Source organism: Lagenorhynchus albirostris, chromosome 3 (genome assembly GCF_949774975.1).
Source record: "Lagenorhynchus albirostris chromosome 3, mLagAlb1.1, whole genome shotgun sequence".
Lineage (NCBI taxonomy): Eukaryota > Metazoa > Chordata > Mammalia > Artiodactyla > Delphinidae > Lagenorhynchus > Lagenorhynchus albirostris.
Window position 1 is genome coordinate 26,126,586 of NC_083097.1, and position 26,734 is coordinate 26,153,319.

General features: G+C 46.2%; 1 protein-coding gene across 1 annotated transcript in view; it reads left to right on the forward strand.

Annotated features, from left to right (window-relative positions):
- PDZD2 (PDZ domain containing 2) overlaps nt 1–26,734 on the forward strand; it is a 378,282-nt gene that overhangs the window by 119,336 nt on the left and 232,212 nt on the right. The window contains exon 3 of the mRNA XM_060146915.1: nt 20,198–21,038. Coding sequence (XP_060002898.1) covers nt 20,563–21,038 — 476 coding nt within the window. The 5' untranslated portion in view covers nt 20,198–20,562. The remainder of the gene's footprint in view (nt 1–20,197; nt 21,039–26,734) is intronic.

A 26,734-nucleotide genomic window follows, 5' to 3' on the forward strand; every position in this document is an offset into this window, starting at 1 on the left:
TGGAGGGCAGCCCCTCCTGATTTTAGAGGGATTCCCCTCTGCACAGGGCCAGGCCTCTCTGCCAGTCGTCGGCCAACCAGAAGTTCCTGCAGGCCGGCTGAGTAACCAGAGCCAGGAGGCCCTCGACCAGAGCTGGATTACACGGTGGACACACACGTTGTCCTCTGTCTGCTTGAAGAGATCCCATGGAGCGTTAGACAGTCCTCAGTACCCCAGCCCTCTCAGCCTCATGAGAGGTGGGGAATTTGGAGGAAGCAGGTGGGTCTGTGGGATTAGGAAGTGAAAGTGCTCGAGAAGCAACCAGCAATAATGCCAGCATTCACCCCACACTCAAAAGTCTCTCGTACAGGGAATATGTAGAAAGTAGGAAGAAAGCATCGTGGAATCTTACCTTCCTGCAGAAACTGGTTCCAAAACCAAGTCAGACTGGGGTTAGTAGCCCCTTTCCTTTACTCAGAAAGGCTGTCTTAGACTCTTTTAATCATGAGAAAATGGGAGCTCGTTTCATTCAAACTATACAGTTGGAAATTCAGGGTCTTATGATATATTTGATATAGTCAAGGGAAAAAACCTGAACTTCAGGATTAATACCTGGATCGTTGTCCCAGCTCTGCTCCTGGCTGGGGGACTTTGGGCAAATCACTCAGGCTTTCTGTGTCTGGGTTTATGTCTAGTAAACTGAGAGAACACCCCGCCATGGCAAGGATACAGAGAGATACTAGATGTGAAAGTTGAGAGTGGTTGCCCTGCTCTGTAAACCTACTGGAAGGGCCAGTGTGCAGCGGGTGAAAGCAGATATGAATACATGGAAGGGTGGTGTGGTCCCATCCACAGAGCATGGGGTCACCTGGGCTGAGACTCGTGCTCTCCCCAGCTGGTCACTGCTCTTTGGTTAAATCACCAGTACCAGCTTTACGGCCAGGGCAGAAGCCAGTCCTGCCCCCCGTCCACCCACAGCTGAGCCTAGCGTGGGCTGAGTTTGGGCTCTGTGCACCTGGAGCCTGGCGCCTGCTCACCTGGTCTCATTACTTGGCGTTCTGCCTGCCTGGGGGTAGGTGAGTAGCTTGGGATTTCAGCAGCACCTTACACAGGGAATAAAAACCTGGCAGATCAGAGCAGGAGGAAATTTAAAGGAGAAGAAGGAGAGGAAAGGGGTGAGTCAGAGAGCTCAAAAGAGAAAGGAACTGCTCCCTTTGCCAGAAGGTTGGTTATTATATGAAGAATACATGTTCACTGTAGGAAAAAATATAAAGTAAAAGAAGATAAAAGTACTTGTTAGTCTCATCACCTGGAATTAAAATGGTTAATATTTTAGCTATTGTACTTTCTGGCTTTTTACACACACACACACACACACACACACACACACACACACTTGTATATAAATAGACCTTTAAATGAAAAGAGGATCATACTCAGCTGTGTGTGCTGGTAAATGTTTTATAAGTGCCTGAGGGAGAGGCCATCATGATTTGTAGCATTTGCCAATTTCCATGGTGTAAATGCGCCCACCATAGCTGATTTCCAGCTACCAACGTGATGTCAACCAGCTTGCAAAATTCCTGATAATTTACCAATCAGCTTTTGGGGGCCATCAAGAGCACACCACTGACTAAGTTTTGTTTTCTAATTAGCCTCGCCTCCCTCACAATATAGTGCAAAAGTCTTACACCTAAACTTTTGAAAGTTGTCTTTATCAAATTACTTACTTTTTGAATCAAAATCGTTTTCCTTTCGGAATTTAGAGCCAGATCACAGCCTATGCCGCTAATTGTAAATGTCGCCCTCTAGTTAGAATTTGCCTGTTTCTCGTGTTCTGGAGACCCTCACGTGAGTGGGGAGTGGACCTGAACTTTATTAGGTGGCAGGAATAGAAATGTAGTTGGAAAAAAAAATGACAAGAGTAATGTGATGAAGCAAATGGTGATCTGGAACTGATTCTACAATCCATTATGCTAGGATGGATTTGACTTAATGGAGGCAATTTTGTCCTTTACTCTCCTTCCCCTGGGCCCAGCCAGCTCAGCTCTAGAGTTGTTACTCATTTTTTTTTTTTCTTTCGGATGGGAATTGGCCCTCCTCCGGTGGATGAGAATGGGCCTGCAACTGTTTGGCCCATGTCAAACCCGCTAATCAGATCCATGTTTTCCTTGTTGAATGGGAGCTTTGGAAGATTGCAAGGGGCAGAGGGAGTGGAGGGCTGCACTCACAAAGCAGTGTGTGTGTGTGGGGGGGGGGGGGGTCTTCTCACGCTTGGCTCTAGGTATCATCACTCTGGCCTTCCTGGCCTGGTGGACCATTACATCTATGGTAAGAGTCGGCTAGGTGGAAAAAGTAGTTGGTGCCAAAGGTCTCCCACACTGGAGTTTTAATTGCCTTCAAAGAGGCTGAGTTTTCTGATAACAAACCTGGCTCTCCCAGGCCCGGTGAGTTCAGACAGGGAGTTTCCAACTAAGACTGCCTAGGTGCGGGGCTCGGGGTATTGTAAGTGGGCACGGTGGGGGGAGTCCACTATTGCAGTTCTAAGAAGGGAAGACTTGGCCTTCGCCTCTACCTCTGTCGTGTGAATAGAGGATGGCAAGAAGTCTAGTCTGGCCCTGACAAGACGGCCACATTCAGTTGCCTGGAGTGTAAGAGGCAAGGAACAGAACCAGCGTGAATAAGGGGCCTCTCTGCTGGGTAAGCCCCAGGTCTCTCCAATCCCCTGAGTCATCTCTGACTCCTCTTCTCTAGCCCTTTCCCCACCAACCTCCTTCCAAGTGGTCACCTAGACTGGTCAACTCTGCCTCTGAAATAGCCCAAGAAGCTACTCCCACGTGGTCCCCACTGCCTCGGTCCAGGTGATCATATATCACACCTGAGCCAAGAGGAGTGTTCTAAGGGGTCTTCCTGATGTCTAGTCTCACTGAGTCTATAGAAATCCCATCTGTATCTCTCCACACACACAAACACACACACACAAACTGTTTTTAAAATCAGCAAAGTAATATATGTTCATAAGTATTTAGAAAATACAGATGTTTAAAGGTGAAAAACCACTCATGGACTTACTTCCCTGAGATGAAAACAGTTATTTTTGAGAATATCCCTCAGAGAGATTGTTGAGGAATGAAAACAGCAAAAACGACTTGGTAACCTTCTTCCTCATTTTCCCATTTTGATACTTTTCTAGAACGAAATCACAAATTTGGTCATATTTCCTTGCTTGAATAATTACGTAAATAAAACCCCCAAACAACCAAAATCCATTGCCTACAGTGTGGAAGGTCAAATTCCTCGGGATAGGAGGGAAGGCCAAACAAACATAACCAGCCCGAATCCACATACTAACCTCCCACCCCCTCCCACCAGGTCCCACAACTTCCACGCCACCATTTTTTTGTCTGAATAGAGCGCCTACGTGTTTACTCTGAGAATTCCATATGAGTTGGCTTGTGTAAATGACTCCCACCTCCCCCAGTTCCCACTTTGTGAATTCTTTCATTTGGTAAGATATATCTTAATTTATTTATGTGTCTGTCCCTAGGAAAATTGGGACTCTCTTGAGGGCAGAAACAGAACTTAGTTTGTATTTTTGGCAACTTGTGGTCATGCCTGGCACAGGGTAGCAGGCACTCGGTAAATGTTTATGGAATGAATTGGCCTCGTTTTGGTATGTCTGTTTTTATCCTCTTGCCAGTTTTGTGTGTTGGTTTTTATTAGTGTCCGTGATTAATCCATATTATATTTTCTTTTCTTCCTTGACTGTGTCTCGGTCTTACCATATTGAAATAAGAGCCCCTGGCTTGGAGCCATCCCCTACTTTAGTTGTGTCATTGCTGGTGGATTGAAGATGTCATTAGTTTCTAGTTGCTTTACTGTACCATTTAGAGTACCTGAGACGCAAACTCACTTTTTCGGAGTCAACAGCCCAGAGTCAGCCCTCTTCTGAAGAAGTCATGTATAGGTTTATAGAAATGTTTGAAACAGGAGAAGGCAGCATGGGTAGAGTTTCCAGAGTGGGAGCCCCAAGCCAGGGGGCTAGCTCAGCACTCACTGGAGGGGAAGTGGGTAGGAGAATTCAAGGGCATGAAAGTAGAGTGTGGTGTAGTTGGTCCAGAGCTCTGACCATGAGCTGTAGAATTCTGCTCCTTAAACATGTGTGAGGGACTCTGGCCTATGCAGCTGCCTGTGCTCCAGAGAAAAATGCATAAGTCAGTTCAAACATCATGTGCTACTTCTTGTGGGTATGAAGATGCTTAAATATGGAGGTTTTGCCCGAGGGAGCAGTAAATTTACTTTCAACACTTCATCAACAAACATTAAACTAGTGCTCTTTCTATTCAGACTCATAGAAAAGGGAAAGCTAGTCAAGTCTGCTCCTACTATGGGTAATATCCATAGAGAAATAAGGAAGAGCAAATTTCTGCCCTCTGGAGAGAAATAGGGACAGGTAGATCCACGTTTACTGCTGCAGATCTCAGAAGTTTAAATGTCTGCCTTTGACATTCCCTTTTAATAGAAGCTCTAAGCACATGTACAAGTAATAGAGATCCTATCCAAACCAGCTTCAACAGAAAGGATATTTAGTGGTTCTCCAGTGTCCACAATGTCATCGAGGTCCCAACTTCATTTTCCCTCTCACTCTGCCATCCTCAGCATTAAGCTTCATCTCAGGCTGGTATCAGGATGGCAGCAGCAATTCTAGCCATCCAACTCAGCCCTGATGACATCCAGAGGAAGAAGAGGGATCATCACTTCTTGGCACTTTATTTTAGGAGTGAGGAAAAGTTTTCCAGAAGACCCCTGAAAGGCTTCACCTTGACTCGTTGACCAGTGTTGGGTCACCTGACCTTTCCTGAAACCATTGCTGGCAAGGGAAGGGTGTTACAATTGATCAGTCAGGCCCATCTCTACAGCTGCGGCACCTACTGTGTAGAAGAGATTGGATGAATCCCAAAACAAAAACCAGAATTCTGTTAGGGAGTAAAAAAGAGAGAACAGATCCTGGGTAGACAGTTAGATGTGTCCTCTACAACTCAAAATAAGCCATAGAATTGGTTGCCAACTCTATACTCTAGTGACTTTCAGTTTTTTTAGCTAGTTTGTTGAAATAAAATCATACCCAGAAAAATAAACAGACTGATAAAAACAGTTTGTGGTTGTAAATCTACAGAAGATTGTGGTCCTAAGATCATCAAACTTTTTTATTCCTTGTCTCCTTTCATCTTTATGACACAGTTGTACTATATAGAACAACAGGTCAGCTGGCCAGAGAGGACCAGTATTTACAGAGTCCAGACAAGCAGGGGCTTTCAAGGATGGCATCTGGGCCAGGAGTAGCAGGTTTGGGCACATGAGACCAGAGGGTGAGGTGACAGGGAGCTGGGAAGAGAAGTTCCTCTGAGTAGGGTGAGGAATTACGATCCTGGAGCTGACTCATTCACTCTCTGCCTTCCTCGTGTGGGTGACCCTGGCCCATGGGTGATGTTTGCATCCAGGAGGAAATGAAAGACCTGTTGAGGCAGGGACAGAGATGCTGGGTAGGATTGCTTCATAAAGGGCAGAGAAGGCATGCAGGTCAAAGGCTCTAAGAGCTTCATTTGGGATGGAGTAGGTATAGAGTTGCCACGTAAAATATAGGACATCTAGTTAAACCTGAATATCAGATAAACGATGAATACAAGTTCAGTATAAGTATGTCCCAAATATTGCATGGTGCGTATATATGTTAAGATATACTACATATTTGGACATACTTATATTAGAACATTACTCATTTTTAATCTGAAATTCATATTTAACTAGGCACTATATATTCTTTTTTTTAAATTGAAGTATAGTTGATTTACAATGTTGTCTTAGTTTTCAGTGCACAGCAAAGTGATTCAGATATATATATATTCAGATTCTTTTCCATATAGGTTATTACAAGAAATTGAATATAGTTCTGTGTGCTATACAGTAGGCCCTTATTGTTTATCTCTTTTATACATAGTAGTGTGTATCCGTTAATCCCAAACTCCTAATTCCCCCCCCTCATTTCCCCTTTGGTAACCATAAGTTTATTTTCTATGTCTGAGAGTCCGTTTCTGTTTTGTAAATAAGTTCATTTCTATCATTTTTTTAGACTCCACATATAAGTGATATCGTGTGATATTTGTTTTTGTCTGACTTACTTCACTTAATATGATAATCTCTAGGTCCATCCATGTTGCTGCAGGTGACATTATTTCATTCTTTTTTATGGCTGAGTAATATTCCACTGTATATATACACCACATCTTCTTTATCCATTCATCTGTTGGTGGACACTTAGGATGCTTCCATGTCTTGGCTATTGTAAATAGTGCTGCTATAAACACTTGGGTGCATGTATCTTTTTGAGCTAGAGTTTTCGTCTTTTCCAGATATATGCCCAGGAATGGAATTGTTGGATCACATGGTAACTATACTTTTAGTATTCTAGGGAACCTCCATACTGTTCTCCATAGTGGCTGCACAATTTACATTCCCACCAACAGTGTAGGAGGGCTCCCTTTTCTCCACACTTTCTCCAGCATTTATTATTTGTAGATTTTTTGATGATGGCCATTCCAACTGGTGTGAGGTGATACCTCCTTGTGGTTTTGATTTTCATTTCTCTAGTAACTAATGATGTTGAGCATCCTTTCATGGGGCACTATATATTCTTACCTGCTAAATCTAACAGCCCTACATGAATGAGAAATGAGGGGGCTCCTGAAACATTAGGATATTAGAGTTGACTTTCCTCCCATGGTCTCCATTCTGAGTCATGGAGTTGTGGCACCTCTTGTTCTACCCAATGAATAGTTTCAAAGTCCTGTTACATCAGAATTACCTGAAACGCTTGTTAAAAATGCAGTTACCTGAAAACCGCCATGGCCTCCAGTGATTCTGAGACTTGGCCCAGCTTTGGAAGACTGCTTCAGATTTTAAGTTCCTAAGGGTGAGGATGTTGCTTTGTTTACTGCGCTCAATGAATATTTGTTAAAAGAACGAGTGAATGAATGAACGATTCCTCTCTGAGGAATCCTCCTTGTCTCAATCTGTGTTTATCTTGTAGAACCCAGGAACACAGGGTCTTTCTTTCCATTTCTTTTCTGGTCATGAGACTCGTGGGAAAGGACTTGGGTGGAAGGTGAAATGGAGAGAGTCTTGGAGAGCAGTGGACATGAAGGGGGTAACAAGACAGAGCAGGAGAGAGCAGAGCCAGCGACTGGGGCCCGCCAGGCAGGGCGCAAGAACATCTGCATGGGGAGGTGGGCCAAGTTTTTAATCACCCCCTCAGGTGAAGAGACTTGCGATTTCAAGTTGAGAGCAGGTCTTCAGTTATTTTCACAGGATTCCTTTAGAGTCTGGCACGTGCTCAGCTTTGCAGGGGGAATGACCAGGATGCTTAAAGCGTGTCGGAAGTGCTTCAAAGGAACTTGGTGGGTGGCAGGTAATGGCAGATTTGCTAATCTTGGTAATTCCCCACACCAGCAGGGTGCCTGGGAGCATCTCTTTTCCATAGCACTTATCTCTGCAGGTTTAGAAAAAGCTAGATTACTGTCCTAAAACTTTAAACCCATAATGGACTCAACCATCTACATGTCTCCCAAATAGTTGTGCCCCAGCGCCTACATTTTCTCCAATGCAGAGAACTAGAAAGGATTTTTTGGTTCCAATTTCCAGCCTGGCCAGAGGGTCTGCCTGATGGATGAGAATGTGCTTCCAATCCCAAGTGAGAGTTTGCTGGGTGACGTCATGGACACCTAGCTCTCTGCCTGCCGACTGAATCGCAGGTCCCCTCTCAATCTGCTGCCCCATCTGTGTAGCGGGGATGCTGCCGCGGGGCCGCAGGGCTCTGGGAAATGCTAGAGCCGTCTGGAACCTCAGTGGCATAAGGCTCCTCGGCAGGGCTCTGGGTTTAGAGCGGTGAGAAGAGCATTGACTCCCCTGGCTTTTTCTTCCTGACTTTAGTTCTGTCCCTCCTGCCCTCGCCTCACTCAAGCTCTCCCATGCACCAGTCTGGGCAGATCAAAGCTGTGCTGAGGAGGCGCTGCTGTGTGACCACTTTGTGGCCTCCTGTAGCTTGGTTAAATCTGGAAGGTATTCTTGGTACTTGGGGGCAATAGTGAGACCCCCACCTCACAACCCTGACCTTAGAAATAAAGACAAGTTTTCTATGTTGATAATTAAACTAGTAAATACATCATGCACGGTTGAATAGCCAGCCTCAGGAATATCCAAGTTAAGAAACTGTCCATAAAAACATAAAATCAAAGGAATCTTGGGGAGGATGGACTAAACTATGATTGTGCTCATAATTCAAAAGATAGAAATCATACCATACTGATGTTATATAGTATGTGGTTAGGAGAAAGGGGTGTAAATCGAAGGGGGGTAGTTAGGGCAGAGAAGAGGGCAAAAACCTCCAGGAGCCAGGTGTGGGTGACACCTTTTCAAATGTCGTCAGGTGGAGGGGAATCTTGGCTATATGGACAGTTCCCTTTGCAAAGGCCAGGCTGGAGTAGGAGGGAGTGCCTTAGCTGGGGAGTCCTCCTATGCTCACCTGGTTCTCCTTGTTCTGCAGTTTGCCGTCCTCTGCAGCCTGCCTGCGGGGAAAACAGGCATTGATCAGGTTCATGCAAACATCCTGCCCACTTAATAATTGTATTTTCCAACTGAAAGTTAATGAATGAGCTTTCCTGCTGGTAATTGTATGTCTCTTTCAATGTGCTGACAGAATTCATGTTTCCGAGCCTGGGAGCCTGAAGAAATGGATGGTGGGAAGTTGACCAAGGTCAGGCTCACCTTGTGGCATTTCTCTAGCCTACCAGTGACCTTCCCCAGCCACATCTTTTAACTATGCACATGCCCCTGGACATTAGCACAGACACAGTAACAGCAGGATCTTAGACAGTGGGTCCAACCTCTTCATTTCCCCAGGCTTCTCCCCAAGGTTCATGCCCAGAGTAGAATCGATGATTTCTGGCCTATTTTCTTTCTGTTTCTACAAACTTTGATCTTATTTTCTCTCTACTTCGTTTCTCTCCTGTTACGGAACTAAGTCCTATGGACCCTGCTCGGGCCCTAGGCTGGCTGAGGCTCTTCGCCGCGGCTGGGGGAGGGTTCTTTTCCTGTTCTGGTTCAAGCAGCCGAATAATGAAACTGAAGCTGAGATGCACACAGCATAAGCGTTATTCAGTGGCCAAAGGATGGGGAAGGGGGAACTAAGTGCACAGATCAACTTCTCGCCCATGTGGTAAGAGGGATTTAATTTTAAAGAGTAAAGACAAAAGGAGGAGGAGTGAGGCTAATGATGGGAAGGCATATGCATTAGTCTACCAGGGAAGGGGCAGGGCGTTTTTGAAGGAGTGGGGTGCCACCTGCTTACTATCCCTTTTCTTGTTCCTAATGTCCAGTCAAGGCCTCTGGTAGGTGTGTCATTTAATATGCTAATGTAGTAAAATCAACATATAATGAGACTCAAGGTCTGTTGGAGGTCAGATTGGTCGCCATCTTGGTCCCAGCTGGTTCCATCTGGTTTTTTTAATTTGTTTGTTTGTTTTTCCCTTCCTTTCTTATCTCTGGACTCTTTAACCTAAAGATTTATGTTAACTCCTGCTAAAGGTGGGGGTTGGAGGGTTGTGAGCAAAGACCTGGAGCAGCTCTGGCAACACTCCCACAGCTGTCGAACCCAGGTTCCTGTGCCCAATGCACAGTGAGGCCCCCAAAACGGAAACATTGGAGTTTGGAGCAGGAAATGTTTATGGTAGGGCCAAGCAAGGAGAACAGGGCGACTCATGCTCCAAAGAATTTTTAAAGGCTGCAGGGTGTGTGGCCTCCTCTGATTGGTCAGTGGTGAGGTAACTGGGTGGTGCTGCAGGAATCTCATTCATCAGCCTTCTGGTTCCAGCCAGTCTGGGGTCCTCCTGCTTGTGCTCAGCCTGAAGTTCCCATCCTCCACCTGGGTGGGACCCTAGTTCCTGTAGAAAATCTCAGAGATTTGTATCATATTGTTATGTATATCCCTTCTGGAGGAGCTAGGAGTCCTGTGCCTCTATTGTTCTAATCATTAACGGTTTGAATCTGCCCTCTGGAACTCAGGGACGGTCTAGGAGGCTGAAGCCTTTTTCCTAAAAACAAGAAATGGGGGACACCGAAAGGCTTTAGTACCCTGGAGGGCCCCAAAGGGTCGTGCTCGGTTTCACTCCCCTTTTAAAGGCCAAGATGACACACAAGTAGCCTTGGGGGCCATTGAGAACACGCGGACTCATGTATCACACGCCTTCACAATCTTTCCCTAATTTTTTTTTTATTATTATTTTTTTAAATTTATTTTTGTCTGCCTTGGGTCTTTGTTGCTGCACACGGGCTTTCTCCAGTTGTGGCGAGCGGGGGCTACTCTTCGTTGCGGTGTATGGGCTTCTCATTGCGGTGGCTTCTCTTGTGCAGCACAGGCTCTAGGCACGTGGTCTTCAGTAGTTGTGGCTCGTGGGCTGTAGAGTGCAGGCTCAGTAGTTGTGGTACGTGGACGCAGTAGTTGTGGCTCGCGGGCTGCAGAGCGCAGGCTCAGTAGTTGTGGCGCACGGGCTTGGTTGCTCCGCGGCATGTGGGATCTTCCCGGACCAGGGCTCGAACCCGTGTCCCCTGCATTGGCAGGCAGATTCTTAACCACTGCACCACCAGGGAAGTCTCTCTTTCCCTAATTCTGATGTCCCGCCTGGAAGAGGTCAAATGAGGATTCCTTTCCTGTCACTCCATGGATGTTGACTTGCTTCTCATGACCATTGTCTGAGTCTTTCCCACAGCGAGGCCTGGGAAAAGGGGCCGCTTCTCAGAGAGGCACAGGGGATGAACCTTTGTGCTCCATGATCTTTTGGTTTCCTTTGAGGATACTCTCCCCGCACCAGGCGCTGCAGCCCTGACGGCTGCAAGCAGTCTGGGAGGGGAGGGAGTGGAGGCCGGTCTCTGCACAACTTAGGCCTTTGCCAGATTGGAAAGTCTGCAGGTCCTCAATGGAAACACCGGATTTCCTCTCATTCCCACACCCCCCTCAGGCAAATTCCTTCCCCCTTCCTGAAACCTTGGTTCTTTCTGCCACTCCACAGAGTTTTTATTCAGTAGGATATATTTCGTCTTGTCTTCTGGAAAGGCTGAACTGTAGTTATAAGCACATGAACGTAAACCACCCAGGGCCCCCCTGCCCCTTTGTCTTGGCAAATACTCAAAATCTGATGAAGCAATTTGGCCCATCTTTTCTGCAGTTTAAAATTTCCATGTGTGGTGTACATGCTTCTTAATGAGGCTAGTGACTCCATCCCTGACTTGCTAACTCAGCTCCAACGTCCAGCAAACTGCTCAAACTGAAAGGAAACTTAGTAGAACTGCCTCATTTGGCCGAAAAGGAAACTGAGCCTCAAAGATGCTAAATGACTTGCCTGGGGACCTACAGCTAGCTAATGGTGGAGTGTATCATTGGCTGTTAGAAATACTTGAGTCATTGTTAATTAACGATGGGCTCAGATCCTATGCAGTTGGATGCTAAGAATTTAAATATAGTGAGAAAAGTCTAAACACCAGAAGCATCTAAACAGTGCAATTGTTCTGAAAGGAACAACTGTAAAATAACTACCCATTAAAAAGAATAACTCCAGTGTAGTTGAAGAACTTATATGCATGCTGTATGTTGATGGCATGATCTACAGGCCTGCAGATGACAGGTGGTGGCATCATGGCTGCCCAATTCATACAGAGTGGGCAGGATGGTCACATTAAAATGAGCAACCACAGTGACCTCAGGAAAGTCTTACTGCCCACATAGAAGTCTCAGTCAGTTACCCATTTGTTAGATAGCAGCTGTTTCAAAGTGTTGAATTGGCATTTCACAAGTATGTACATTGCCTCATAAATGCCCTCTTTCCCCAATCATCGTACTCTTTCAGAATCTAGACGCCTAGATTCCAGATATATAATTAATCCAGAACTGCCCAATGCCTGACATTCTGAGTAAACAATCTTAAACTGCAGACGTACAAACTTGTTTCAGTATTTGAAGCCACAGCAGATATATTTTAGAAGTACATAGGAAGCGGAAATAATTTATAATATCCATTTTGGTTTTCTGGTCCCCAACTGTTTTCTTGCCCTCATCTTGAGAGAAAAGATTCATGATGTTTCATGAATTTCTGAAATTTCTGCTCATTCCCATTTTTAAAAAATTTGAACAAATAGTCCACGTATCAGGACACAGAATATCTTCAAGCACTAGATTCTCAAACTAGCTGTCAGGTCATTCTTTTTCATTTCATTCATCTCTTTTTTTCGTTTTTCCTACTCTTCACGGGTCATCAGACCCAGAAACTAAAGGATCTGGGTCCTGTCTTGATCTGCATTTCTCTCATTTGTCTAATTGAAGGCTGGACGTAGTAATCCCGGAGAGCCCCTCTAGGTCCTCACCTTCTTTAATTCTATGAGAACAGCTCTCCCATCCCCTAAAACCCCAGCACAGACCTTGGAAAGCCTCACTTTCCAGAATCCATTACGTGCCCGCAAAATGTGCCGCTTCATGGCCCTTCGCACACTGCGTTCCGTGATCTCTTTCCCCAGCAGACCACGGCCTCCACGGGGCTGGTCATCATTTCTTCCCTGGCCTAGCACCATGCCTGGCACAGCTGATCCTTGCTGCATGAAACAAAGGCCGATCAAATTCTTCTTCTGTCTCATACACAGCCATTCCGCTCGTCTAGAGCCAGTCACGTAGACAGTTAAACATTAGCCAACGTCTTGCTCTTCCAAAACATAAGCTGACCTAAAGGAGTCACAATCATTTGATTTATCATGTTTCTCAATCAGTTGTAGGTTTGTCTGTTAACACCTGGGACTGCAGGTGGTGGACGGATTCATGCGGGCTTTTGCTCTTTAAGGGATAGAAACATGCCCTGTTTGTTGTTGTTGTTGTTTTCGGTGGGAGTGGTGATGCCCCCATATCAAGGTAGGAACTCAGTGATAGCTGCTAATTGACAAAATAGAAGGGCTGATGTTAAAACACTCAGGATTATATTCTGGACCTTGAACTTGAGGGTTAAGAGCGAGTTAAAGCAATGCCTTCATTAGGGATTTTGTTCACCTGTAACAGAATGACTAATTAACAGGACTGAAGGTGGGGGGGGGCCTGTTTTTCTCTCATGTAATAAGTCTGGAGGTAGAACACCTAGGGTTGGCACAGCGGCTCAAGGAAGTCAGGCCACTGTCTTATGGTTGGTCACAAGATGGCTACTACAGCTCCAGCCATCACATGTGCATTTTAAGCATGAAAAAGGAAGAAAAAGAACTCTCATAAAAAATGAACCTCTCTGATAGAGCCACCCAACAACTTCACGGGCCAAGACTTCACTAGTTATGGCTACCCCTCTCTGAAGGAACACTAACAAACATAGTGTTTTGGCTGGGTACTTGTTCTTCCAACACAGATGGATTTCTGTTAGGGAAGAATAGAAGTTTCTCTTCTATTCTAGTAGTCAGCTAGCCACAGTTCCCTCCTGTGGTTCCTCAGACATACCCTTCTTTCCGTATGTGGGATAGACTCTCTGTTTTCAAGAGAGAAGGCTCTCAAGCCTCATAGAGTTAGCATATCAAGATTGGAGCCCTGGATCTCTGGGTGATGTGTGGTCCTCTCCGTCAGTTCTGGATATAACTCCTTGCAATTCAGCCCCGACACATCTAACCTGCAGTACTGGGAAAGGTGTACTATAGCTACAATAAAAACTTTCCTTTATAAAAGGAGGGATGGAAAACAAAGCAGTCACTGTCGTTAGCAATGACCAAATTCTCCTGGAATAGCAAGAGTCCAACCCCTCATTCTTGTGGCAAGAACTCCTGTTCCTTGCCCTCCAGGGCCCTTGTCTCTGTCTGGGGGCTATTCCTCATTCATTGTTCCCCATGACCACTTCTGTGGTGGGCATGGGGAGGATACCTTCTCTGGGGCTATACACATCACCAAGCCTACTGCTCATTGATGTGAATTGCTGCAGATCAGGTTGGGGTCTTTTGGCAATAGAGTTCCCTCCCAAACTTAGTAGGCTTCTGGGCAATTCCTGATGACTTGTTTCTTTTCCTTTCCAGTTCAGGAGTTGTGCCCATGTCCCTAAATTTTAACTTAATGTACGCTACTGAACGTATGCTGCTGGCCATAGCCGAAACAGTGGCCTCCGGTGCGTGACCACATCTTTGGCAGCAGGCTTACAACCTCTGTCTGATAGGGCACCACTCGCCCCCTTCTAACCAATCAGCCTGTCTCAGCCCTGCCAGGGTCCGAATGCAGGCCTCTCAGGAGACAGATCGTAGGCTGAATGTCAAGCGTGCCTTCCTTAGTAGAGTGGTATTTCTTCCCCTCTCACTTGCCAGCTGAGGAGCTCAGGACTTTGCTGGGAGTGATAAAGCACCACCAATATTCTGCATTTTTCCTACCAATTTCTCTAACACCACGGTCTCAGTCAACATGTCTGCGACTTTCCACTGCACAGCAGCTACCAGGTGAACCAAATATTTCATAGTACAGTGAGTGTCACCTTTCTAGCCTACAGTATCTAAGTCCTTGGCATCTCCCTCCCCGCCCCCCTTGCTCATCTAGTTCCGCATTTTAGTTTCTGTTACTTTTATTTTATTTGCTTATTTATTTTTTCGCCGCGCTGTGCAGCATGCGGGACCTTAGTTCCCTGACCAGGGATCGAACCTGCTCCCCCTGCAGTGGAAGCTCAGAGTCTTAACCACTGGACTGCTAAGGAAGTCCCAGGTTCTGTTACTTTTAGTTTCCCCACTTCTAGGTACCACATTGTGTATTTGTTTGGAGTTTAATTCAGCTAATCGGTTGGATTTTGAAAAATCCAAATAACGGTCATTAAGCGACGTGGGGGGTTATTTTTTCTTCCATGTCTGCTCTTAAGGAATGCTGGCATGAACCCCACCCAGAATATCCACTTTCATCTCATTGGCCAGAAGTCTGTTGTAGGGCTATCCATACCTCCTCCAAGAGAGGCTGGGTTTTAGATGAATACATCACCACGTCCAAGAAAATAAAGGAAGAAAGGGGGAATGGCTATCACATAGACAGTCACAAGCTTCTGGCTCAAGCTACCTGCTTATTTGTCATAGGAGGTCCATCGATGGTGGAACAGAGATCACCAGGCAGGGTGCCCGTCCAGGGCAGTCGGGCGCAGGTGCAGAAAGGCAAGGTTGTCAGAAGCAGGCAGGCAGCGTGCTGATGTAGAAGGGCAAGGCCCCGCCCCGTGGGTCTGGGTGCTAGTCCTGGCTCTGTTACTTACTGTGAAACCTCAGGCCAATTATTTAGCTTCTCTCTTTCTGTTATTTTTTCTGAGCCTTTAAAAAGTGCATACTAACAGTATATCTCCCTGCAGTATTGTTGTGACAATTAAATGGTGGTTATGGGGATCGGAGGGAGAATGAATGAGACAGTGAGGAAGCAGCCAGCACAGGGGGAGGTTTCCCCTCACTCCCTCCTTGTAGCCACGCTCTCCTTGATCTCTCTTACCTCTGCAGGCAGCTGAGCAGGCTCTGACCTCAGGGTCTTTGCACTTGCTGTCCCCTTGGCTGAGAACAGCCTTCCCAAAGCTATTCTCTCACCTCGTCTCTCACTTTATTCAGGTCTCTTCCCAGAGGGGCCTTTCCTAATCCCCTCCTACACCCATCCCTCTTTGTCTTCTGATGCTACCCTAATTCTCTTCACAGTGCTAATCACCATCTGATGTTACCGTATTTTGTTTACTAATGCACCTCATCAGATCACAGGCTTCATGAGGCTCTGTAGGAACGTTGTTTTGTTCAGGGCCCAGCCCGTGATGGGCACTCAGTGAACATCTGTGGAATAAATCAGTAGTAAATATTTAATCGACATTGGTTTCCTTTTAAAATGTGAGCATTTTCTAAAAGTCAAGAGAGGAGTCCTATCCAGGAGGAAGGAAGATTAGACGGAGGTTGAGGAATTTGAACTTAGCAGAGGTTCGAGTAGGAGAACATTTAGAATCCAGGACAGTTGGAAGCGGGATTTAGTACAATAAGACAGTCCGGTGTAACCAGATTTTGAGGCAAGATCTGGATAAGCCAGAAGACCTTTTCACACCTCCTGCCAGGTTCAGGATTTAGCCTTGGATTTCAGGTGACTCTGAGTCTGTGACTTTAAGCAGATGATTGGTTTCACTTAGTTCACTGTTTCTCTCCTTTTTTTTTTTTTTTTTTTCCGTTATTGTCCCCCTCCTCTTACCCCGGAGGAAATTTTAATTTAATTTAAATTCTAACACAAGAAATTAAATACTAAGCAATAAGTGTTTGTCAGGTGGGATTGAGCTTTGCAGGGGAGGTGGGGCATTAACCATTATAATATCTAAGTTTTGTGGGTAATGTCACCCTGCTGAAAAAACATGGCTTAGCTAAAAGGGGATCCAAGAACTTGGGTCGCTTCTAACACCACATTAGTAAATTACCTCGGGGACAGAAGCATTTATTTTTAATGTTAAGGCTGTCAGCTTCAAGCTACTCAAAATTAATTTAAATTATCATGGTTGTTTGCTTGAGATAGGAAGCTAATTGGAGAATTATGTATGGTAGACAAAAGTGATCCGTACCATTGCAGCAGACCGCCATGTCCACAAATTCTACTCCCTGTTGAAATGGATTGATCTTCAGGATGAGAAATTTTTAGACCTTTACACACATCAGCCATGGAGGGATGTTGTTATTTGTAACCATTTTCAGACTTCTGTGTCTTCTCTGGGTCAACATTCTGTTCACTGGAATAGTTGGTATCGGAATGTTTCATGGGATATTGTGGAAGAACCACACTTTTCACAGTAGTATTGTAAGATTGTGTGTCTTTGCATATGCCTTGAGTCATCTCAAAATGTTGCAGTGTATGGGAATGCTTCTACTTCCTTGATTTATAGAAAATCGCAGAAAAGGAGTTGATCAAATAGGGGACTGGAAAGATTACTGGAAAATTCCTAATTATAGGTATGGAATTGACAGGTTATGTAGCCCATGAACACTTTAATAAGACTAAATCTCTTTGAGGGTGTCTGTACACTTGAAATAATTTTTCCTTTTCTGAAAACTCCTTCTCTGCCCTCACCACATTCAGGGCCAGAGGGTGGGCTCCCAGCAGCCATATTGATACCTCATGACCCTGCCCCCTTGGCGATAACCAGTTAGACTACTGATAGACAAATGATCCAGTCTGAGCCAATCGGCTTTGCTCACCTCCAATGTATTCATTAAAAACTTTTGAGCTGCAAAGAGCAGAAAACAACTCAAGGTAAAGTTTAAAGGGTTTTTTTTGTTTGTTTTTAGTTTTGTTTTGCTTTACCTTTTCTCTTTCTCTTTTTCTAAAATTTAAGTAGTTAAAATTTTCAAATGTAATGTATTATAAGAATTGATAGGGTCTTTCAGATCGAGGTGGGAGGGCAGTAGAGCCCCATCTAGGATGGGTGAAACCCCGGATGCTGTGGGGAAGCTAGAGCATTCTCTCTCCCCAGTCTTGCCCCTCTGCCTTCTACCAATCAGGATGACTTCCTTTGCTCTTCAGTTCACAGAGCAGGTAGAATATTGCCATCCAGGGGTCCTATTTCAAAAGTTATAGTTCCTGCCACACCCTGGAGACTAGATCCCTTCTCTCAAGGTCTCTCCATTCTCAGAGAAGTCTGTTCCAGATTGCATGAGATGCTCAGCCTGGGACCCATCAACAGGGGCTGGGGACTTATATTATGTGAACGTGGCTGCCAGGAACGTGCCTTCATTAATTCTGTTAAGAGGGTGGTCATAGACTTGTTACCCACTAATTTCCGTTTATTTATGCATCTCCCACTAAACTATGAATGCCTTCAAGACAAGGAGTTTGCCTTTTTGATAGTATATTTTCAGTGCCAAGTTCAAGGTCTGGTTCTTAATAGATGTTCAATAATACATGTTGCTTAAATACAAGTTGACATTGGGGAAAAAATTCTCTACTACTCTTAAGTTTGGTTCTCTTCAATCAGAATTATTTAATGAATACCTTAGCCAAGATGTTTACTCTGTTTTCATATGTATGGAATCACCTGAACCGTGACTAACACCTTGAATCACCATCAAAATTTTAATTTGAAACCATCTTTAAAAAATTGTTTTAGGGACTTCCCTGGCAGTCCAGTGGTTAAGATTCTGCGCTTCCACTGCAGGGGGCATGGGTTCTATCCCTGGTCTGGGAACTAAGATCCCGCACGCTGCAAAGCGTGGCCAAGAAAAAAAAAGTGTTTTAAATTATTGAGTCTACAAGGTGACAGACACTGTGCTGAGGTAGGGAACGTATTGACGAACCAGACATTGCCCCTATATTTGAGAACCTCTCTGTGGAGTATGAGAGAACTTAGAGTTCATTTAGCTTAACTTTCTCATTTTACAGATGAGGAAACAGAGACTCAATAAGAGTTGTGAGGCCTGATGGAAAACGTTTTGATTTATTCATAAGATTTTAATACGTCTGTGTGGAGTTACTTGTCAGTGAAAGGTGTTATGTATTTTGGCCAAAGGAGACATTCAGTTTTTGTCCATGTGTGGATTACCTTTTCTTTGATCTTGCCTTTCTTTTTAATAGGCACATGACTATGTAGATGATATTTGCTAAGCTTTTGGTTTATTTGGGACCAGTTAATAGCTGGCACTCAAGTTCTTTGGAAACTCACAAGTTAACTCTATTGGAAATTTCTTTACGGTGGCTTCTGACACCTCTCCCATTTATTATTATTCCTTGTTAAGTCACTTCCTGAGAAGGCTCGAGAATGTTTTCCATCTTTGATGGTACAGTTTATATTGACTTTCTCTGGGTGAACGTGAAGTTCTGAGAAGAGACTGAAAGGAGTCATTTTTCTGTGTTTACAGGGGATGGAGGTGAAAATCTCTTTGGTGGAGAAGGAGAATTGGCCATGGAATTCAATTAACCTATCGCCGAGGGGGGATGGATTGTGTGCTGGGCGCTGTGCATATTCAGTGGGAGGGGATCATTGCCGCCCCCTCTGGGGAGCTGCACCTGCCGCAGACGTGTGCAGCCTGGAGGGGGTGCATGGCTGTGTGAGCAGTGTGTCCAGGGCAAGCCAAGGAGCGGCCAGGGCTGCTCCCCCAGAAGCTTGGAGAAACATCTCTCTGCAGGAGATGGCTTTTGGGTTGGCCTAAGTGTAGGCTGGTTTCAACAGTTTACCAAAGAAAAAGAAGCGAGGCAACTAAAGCTATAGGCTGTAAAGGGACATGATACCCTCTGAGTCTACATGATAAAGCCAGGACCCTCGACTAAACTTAGGACTGGCGGTGGTCTAGGGGAGAGCCTGCATCTCTCTGCAGTGTTGAGCGGCTCTTCTCCTCTTGGTAGCACTGTTAGAGCAGAGTTCTGGAATGGAGAGACCTCCTGTGCATACACTTGGGCTGATCAAGGCAAATGGACATAGACTTGAACTTCCCAGGAATGTGAGTTCTTAAATATGTCCAGAACCCCTCTACAATCTTCCAGGGAGTCTTGTCACACAGAGCCTCCTGGGTGGATGTGAGTTGATGGGGGTTGTCCTGGCAAAAGCCGTCTCATTTCCCTGCTGATCAGGGAAACTTCCTGGGGAAGGTCAGCATTCCGGAGGTTTCTTGTCTGAGGGAAGGGTGTGTGTGCGTGCGTGTGTATCTGTGCATTTGTGTGTACAGGTGTATTTTTGTGTGTATCTGTGTGTCTATATGTGCATCTGTTTATCTGTGTATAACTGTGTGTGTGCATCTGTGTATGAGTGTGTGTGTGTACATGTGTGTGTGCACAGGGCGGAGGGAACAAAGCCGTGGAATGGGGACGGGCATTAGGTTCCTGACTCAAAAAACAAACACAGGGCTTCCCTGGTGGCGCAGTGGTTGAGAGTCTGCCTGCCGATGCAGGGGACGTGTGTTCGTGCCCCGGTCCGGGAAGATCCCACATGCCGCGGAGTGGCTGAGCCCGTGAGCCATGGCCACTGAGCCTGCGCGTCCGGAGGCTGTGCTCTGCAACGGGAGAGGCCACAACAGTGAGAGGCCTGCGTACCACAAAAAAAAAATTAAAAAGCAAACACAGTCCTTCTGTAATACTCTCTTGCCATGCATGCTGTGTCAGAAGGCTCACTGTTGTGACCGGAATTTTTTGTTTTTCCTCTTCCAGGTGTGAACGAGTCCAGGGGAGGTAGCCCTGTCGCTGCTGGTGGAACACCTCATTTCCAGGTCCTTTGCACGGGCCCCACTGTGAAATGAACCAAGCGCGGACCGGTCAGACACTTCCTTCCTTCCCTCATTGACACTCTGGGCCCAGTGATTGTTCCACTGTTGTTTTAATTGTGTCCCATCCTCCTCTTGCCAAAGCAAACAGCCAGAACTAGATTAGGTCTTCCTTAGGCTTGTCTGCCAGCCTGAACATGAACACAGGCAAAGCTGAGGACAGCCCGCGTTCCCGTGGGACGAGGGGCCCCACAGGGCCCAGCCCCCAGGAGTAGGTTCTCTCATGATGTTGGCGTCTGGGAGTCGCCAGCCATGCCCATCACCCAGGACAATGCTGGGCTGCACCTGCCCCTCCTCTACCAGTGGCTGCAGAACAGCCTGCGGGAGGGCGGGGCCGGGCCGGAGCAGCGCCTCTGCCAGGCGGCCATCCGGAAGCTGCAGGAGTACATCCAGCTGAACTTTGCTGTGGACGAGAGTGCGGTCCCACCTGACCACAGCCCCACGGGGATGGAGATCTGTACTGTGTACCTCGCCAAGGAGCTGGGGGACGCAGAGACTGTGGGCCTTAGTTTTGGGAACATCCCTGTTTTCGGGGACTACGGAGAAAAGCGCAGAGGGGGCAAGAAGAGGAAAACCCACCAGGGCCCCGTGCTGGATGTGGGCTGCATCTGGGTGACAGAGCTGAGGAAGAACAGCCCGGCAGGGAAGAGTGGGAAAGTCCGACTGCGGGATGAGATCCTCTCCCTGAATGGGCAGCTGATGGTCGGAGTCGATGTCACTGGGGCCAGGTGAGTGGGGAGTGCCGGCTGGCGTGGGGGCAGGATGCGGAACTCTTGTGGTTCACTTACGCCTGATGCTGGGATCGGCAGGTGCTGAGGGTTGTGAGTCCTACTGTGGTGATTAGCCAGTGGCATTTATCTTACAGAGGGAAAATACACACTCTAAGTTGAAGTTTTTTGGTATTTATATGTTTCTCTTTTTGCTTCCTTATCTCTTAGAAGACTCAGGCTCAAAGTTTCTCCTTTTTCCTTGAAACTTGGGTTAGAAAGAAGAGAAACAGTACATTATAAGAGTATGAGAAATGTCACATTGAGTTAGACCCTCTTTTTCATTCAACCTAGCATCTCACCTCTAATCGGAGCAACAGAGATTAGGTCCTGGTTATGTTTCCATCTGCCTGTGCCATATGACCTTTGTCACAGACTCACAGTCCAGAAGACCCTTGAGATGCTTAGAAATGTCTTTAGACCATCCCCCACCCCGCCAGTTTCCCCATCCTGGAAGATCCATTTGGATCTTATCTGAATGAACATATTTCTGTTTTCTACCCATGTGACAACCTACCATGGCAGTAAGTTACGATTGGACTGTTCTGTTGTTTTCTGGGTGAGTTAGGGTCTCTAAGACCACTGTCAGCTTCAGTGATTTACTCGGGGAACTCACAGAGCTCACGGTTACAGTTTATCACAATGAAAGGAATCAGATTAAAATCAGCAAAGGTGAAGGGTGCATAGAGTAGAGTCCAGGAGAGACCAGGAACAAGCTTCCAGGTGTCCTCTCCTAGCAGAGCTGTACAGAAGCACTCAATTCTCTCAGCAGTGATGTGTGACAACACTTAACGGAGTATTGTTAACCAGGCGAGTTTGCCTTGGTGTCCAGATTTTTTATTGGGGGTCAGTCACACAAGCACTCCATGCCTGTGTAGCTGACCTTAGTTACTACGTATCCAGTCCTTTCAGAGACCAAACTAGTAACACATGGCCCAAAGCCGCCATCATAGATCACATTATTAGCATAAACTATCTGGTGTGGCCCAAGGCCCCAGGTATACAAAGACACTCTTACCAGGCAGGATATTTCAAGAGCTTAGACGTTACCTCCCAGGAGCTTGTCAAGGGACATTTCTTTCTTTGGAATGCACAGGTATTGAATACCCCAAACCTGCCAAGTTAATCCATTACTGCACACCAGGATTTTAACGATGGGTATATATGAAAGAGACAGGAAAAGAGAAGTTTGAAGATATTCTGAGATGCGTAAGTTTTGTCAAGCCTTCAGGGGCTCCTGTGAGGATGTCTCCTATATCCCAGAAGGAGAGGATCATAGAGAGAAGGGCACCTTGGAAATCATGGTGACCTTTTGATGGGGGACTCATCTAACCCGAGAAGACCTTGAAGAGAGAAAAACAGTGCAGAAATACCTTGACTTCAATCTTTTCCTTCCCTTCCGTCTCCTACCAGAGCTTCCCATCAATGGGAATCAGCCAGGGGCAAGGGATCCCACTGGTGTTGTTCATCTGTGTGAGCCTCCTGGGACAAAAGGCAGGGTAGAAAAGGGTGGAGCGTGGATATGGGGCGGGGGGGTCAAACAAGAAGTCATTAGGCACATGCAACGTGGTCTGAGTTTAAATGAGCCAGTTCATGGAAAGGACATAGCACAGGGCTGGCTGGTTGGTGTGAGTATTTACTCAGTAGACACTTTCACTAGTATTTCCTTTGGGTTGCCTCTTGGACTGATGGGATGCTCTTGGCTAATGGCTGAGTGCCTAACTGGCAGTTCCTGGGAGATAACTGCTCATTTTCAAGGAGTGATGTTGCAGATAAATGTTTTGATTTGGGATTAGAGATTGCTCTTAGCAATGAAGCAGTGCTGACCACCGTAGCACTCAAGATGCTGCAAGGACTTGATAAGGTGACTCTACTCCCTGGTGGTGGGTTCCTTACGGTTAGAAGTGGGGATCACTATGAGGCAGCCCTTTCAAAGCTGTTCTTGAATGTCCTCATCATTTGCAGCCCTCTGATCTGAAGGGAGTGGGTTTGGATGGAGAGGGAGCAGGAGGAGCATGGAGGGCACATCCAGCAGGAGAGTGCTGTGGTCAGGAGCTGCAGCTCTGAAGCCAGACAACCGGGGCTGCCTCCCCAGGTTTCCCCACTCACCAGCTGGTCGACCTTGGGAAAATCATCCCTCTCAGACTCTGATTTCCCATCTGTGAAATAAGAACAAATATCTATTGATAACAATGATTAAATGATGAAATAATGCACATGTGGGGCTTAGTACTATGTCTAGTACAATAAATCGTGCTCAGTAAAACCAGCAGGATGACTATTGTACATGGGGAGGGTTTTGGAAGACTGGGGTTTTCTTATCCAGGAGATTGGTGGAGTCTTTAGGACGTTGGAGAAAGTCTTCCCATACTTGGGAAATGTTATCTGTTTAGGAAGCTCTTCTCTTGTACTACTTAAGGCTGTGGAGTCTTTAAGAGGCAAAGTTTTCTGTCCCACGCTCTGAAAGTACATCTGGCCCTGGAATAAGATGGTTTGACAGCTACAGGGGAAGATTCCTTGGTGATTTTAATTTACTCGTTGGAGCAAGTGATAGGATGATGCCCATTTTGCAAAGAAAGAAGATACAGAAGAATAGAAAGGTGATGGGCTCAGGGTCATGAGAAGATGGAACACAGCACTAGACTCTTTCATGGAAGCTCTGAGGAAGGAGCAAGTATGATGTGATGGAAGAAGCAGTAGGACTGAGCCTGGGATTCTGGGTTCTCTCCAAGGTCTTTTGGAAACTAGCTTTGAGACCCTGGGTAAGTGTGTCAGGATAGCAGAGTGGGGATGGGAAGGAAGTTCGCCGCCTTTGCTAACATATTAGGAGAGATCTATGAAACATTTCACTTGGGCCACCTGAGCTGGTGTTTTGGTTCCAGAAGCCCGCAGAGGTGAGGTGGTGTTGCCGTGATGCCCGGCCAGTGATAACTGGCAGAGCCGACTCTCATTCTCCCTCTGCTGACTCCCAGCTGGATACCCGATCCAGTGCACCACTCCACCTAGGGTGGTCAGGAAGAAACATTCAGGCAGGTGTGGCCAGTTGGCATCTGGGCCAAAATAGCTGAAGAGGAGGAGCTTGGGGAATGGAAATAGGAAAAAGGTCAAGGAACAGGCCTGTAGGTGTTCTATAATGTGCTTGGGATTTGTTTGAATCAAGTATGGTAAGACCTGCAGACAGGGAAACGACTGTCACGAAGGAAGAAGTTTATGCTCACAGATCCCTAGAAACGGGGGCACAGCACACTTTGCAGGGCCACAGGGGGAAACACCAGCGCTGGTCAGGAGGCAGAGCAGGGAGAGGGGAAGGCATGGCCCAAAGCCTTTATTGGGGGTTTCAAGGGATGGATTGGGCGAAGCGTGGTAGGTACACTGAGTAATCCTAGGATAGGATAGTTTGAGTCATTTTGGCAGGCTCTGAGCTATAGGGGTGGTCTCTAGTCGTCCAGTACCTGACCCCAGGTGATTTAGACAGGGACGTATGGGCTTGATGTGTAAGAGTTTGATAAAGAAGACAGCTGGGGTGTGGACTCTGGGCTACTTGGTTAGTATAGCAAAGGCACATTCCCAGGGGAATTGTTTGCTATATCTAGGAATTAGCTGGCCCCAGGGTGGTTGGGGGGAGGGCACGGGGGAGGCAGTCTCTCCAGGATCAAAGCCCCAAACGCCAGAGCATCGAGAATACAGAAACTAAGGAAACAGTTACTGTACTGGGCTTCCAGGAATTTTCCATGGCTAAGGAAGTAAATCCTCCAAACATAACTTTCCTACTAGTGAATAGTCATGGTTCTGAACTTCCCTTCTCTGATGGGGCTATTGTGTGTGTGCTGGATGGTGAAGGGCCAGGTAAGGGAAGGTCTACCCAGAACCCCTCAGATGTAGGGGTGGGAGAAGGAGAAGACCAAGACCCTCTGCTTGGTCTTCAAGACAGTATGAAAGTGAATCAAGTAACGAGGCAAAGGCTCCTGGAGTCCTGACTTCCCAATACCCCTAACAACCAGCACGTTCACAAGACAGCAGAGAAAGAGACAAGGTTGATTTTTCAAGATTCACTCCTTAGTTCTCTGGCATAATTATAAGAAATGCTGTTTATTGAGCAGTTGCTACCATAGGGACACTCTGCCGCCCACTGTGATTTAATACATACCACAACTTTATAAAGGACAGCTTTAGATGAGAACCTGGACCACAGAGAGGCCATGTAACTTGTCCAAGGTCACCTAAGAAAGCGAGAACCAGATGTGAACTTGGGTCTAGCTGCCACCACATTCTGTGTTCCTAACTTCTGTGCTGTACTACCTCAAATCTGCACCAGAGTTATACTTTGGTCCTGTCACCTTTACTTGTAAGCAACAGGTTTCAGGTGTCAGTACACTAACTTCCCTCCCCCACCACCCCACCGACACAATAAGTCATCCACAATATCACTTGGAATTATAATAGGGGGCGCTCTTTTGAGCAATCCATTCTGTTCCTTCTCTTGAGTTTGATTTAGAATTCAAAACTCCCTTAGATGATGTTATGGAGTGAATCATAGGTCCCACCCCCCCAAATTCACACGTTGAACTCCTAACCCCCCAGAACCTCAGAACGTGGCCTTATTTGGAAATAGGGTCATTGCGGATGTAATTAGTTAAGATGAGGTCGTATGGGAGTAAGGTGGGCCCCGATCTAATAGGACTAGTGTCCTTATAAAAAGGGCAGATCTGGGGAAAGACATGCACACAGGGAGAATGCCACGTGAAGGTTGGCACCGTGCTGCCTCAAGCCAGGGAATTACGAGAAGCTAAGAGAGGGACCTGGAACAGGTATTTCTCCAGTACTCAGAGGGAGCATAGCTCTGCCAACACCTTGATCTTGGGCTTTTGGCATCCAGAACTATACGACACATTTCTGTCGCTTAGGCCACTTGGTTTGTGGTACTTTATTTTGACAGCTCTAGCAAACTAGTGTACATGATATTTTGACCCTGTCACCTATGGCCAGTGAGTTATTCAGGCAATTTCCTCCCTGACAAGGTCACTCTGGAAACTTTAGAGCACTGTGGATGTTTTCGGAAAAGAACACTCTAAAGATCGCATGTGTGCTGAGCATGGGAGAAGCAGGTGCCAAGTGTAGAAGATGAGGTCATGGTTGGCTTATTTTAAAAATTCGTTTAGGGTCAATTTGGAAAGTTCATCCGTGGGGGAAGAGCAGAGAATTCACAGCCATGGGTTTGACACCCTTCTGCACCCCAGAACCGGTTCCAAAGCTTAACCTGTGACTGTCCCAAAATTGCAGATCCCTTTCTGCTTTTTCCCTGACTGACAATCACGAGGTCAGCAGTTTGCTTCCAGCATCCCCAAGTAGTGCTGGGAACCCCTCATTCTTTTGAGCGGTACCAGCATCATCGCAGAGTGAACTTCTAGGAAACTTTCTGAGACGGCGAGGGATACCAGTAACGTTTGATGTCACATGCCCCATCTGTCAGGCGTAGCTGGTAACACATGGAGGAAAGTTTTTGTCTGCGACTCTATCATACCTACTCTGGGGAAGATGAGATTTTCTGGAATGTTCTGTATATGTCTTTTTGGCGACCGGAGAACTGGGAAGGTTTTTTAGATTATTTCCTGCAAGGAATACTTTGTAACCCCATTCCCTCCCTCCCTCCCTCCGCT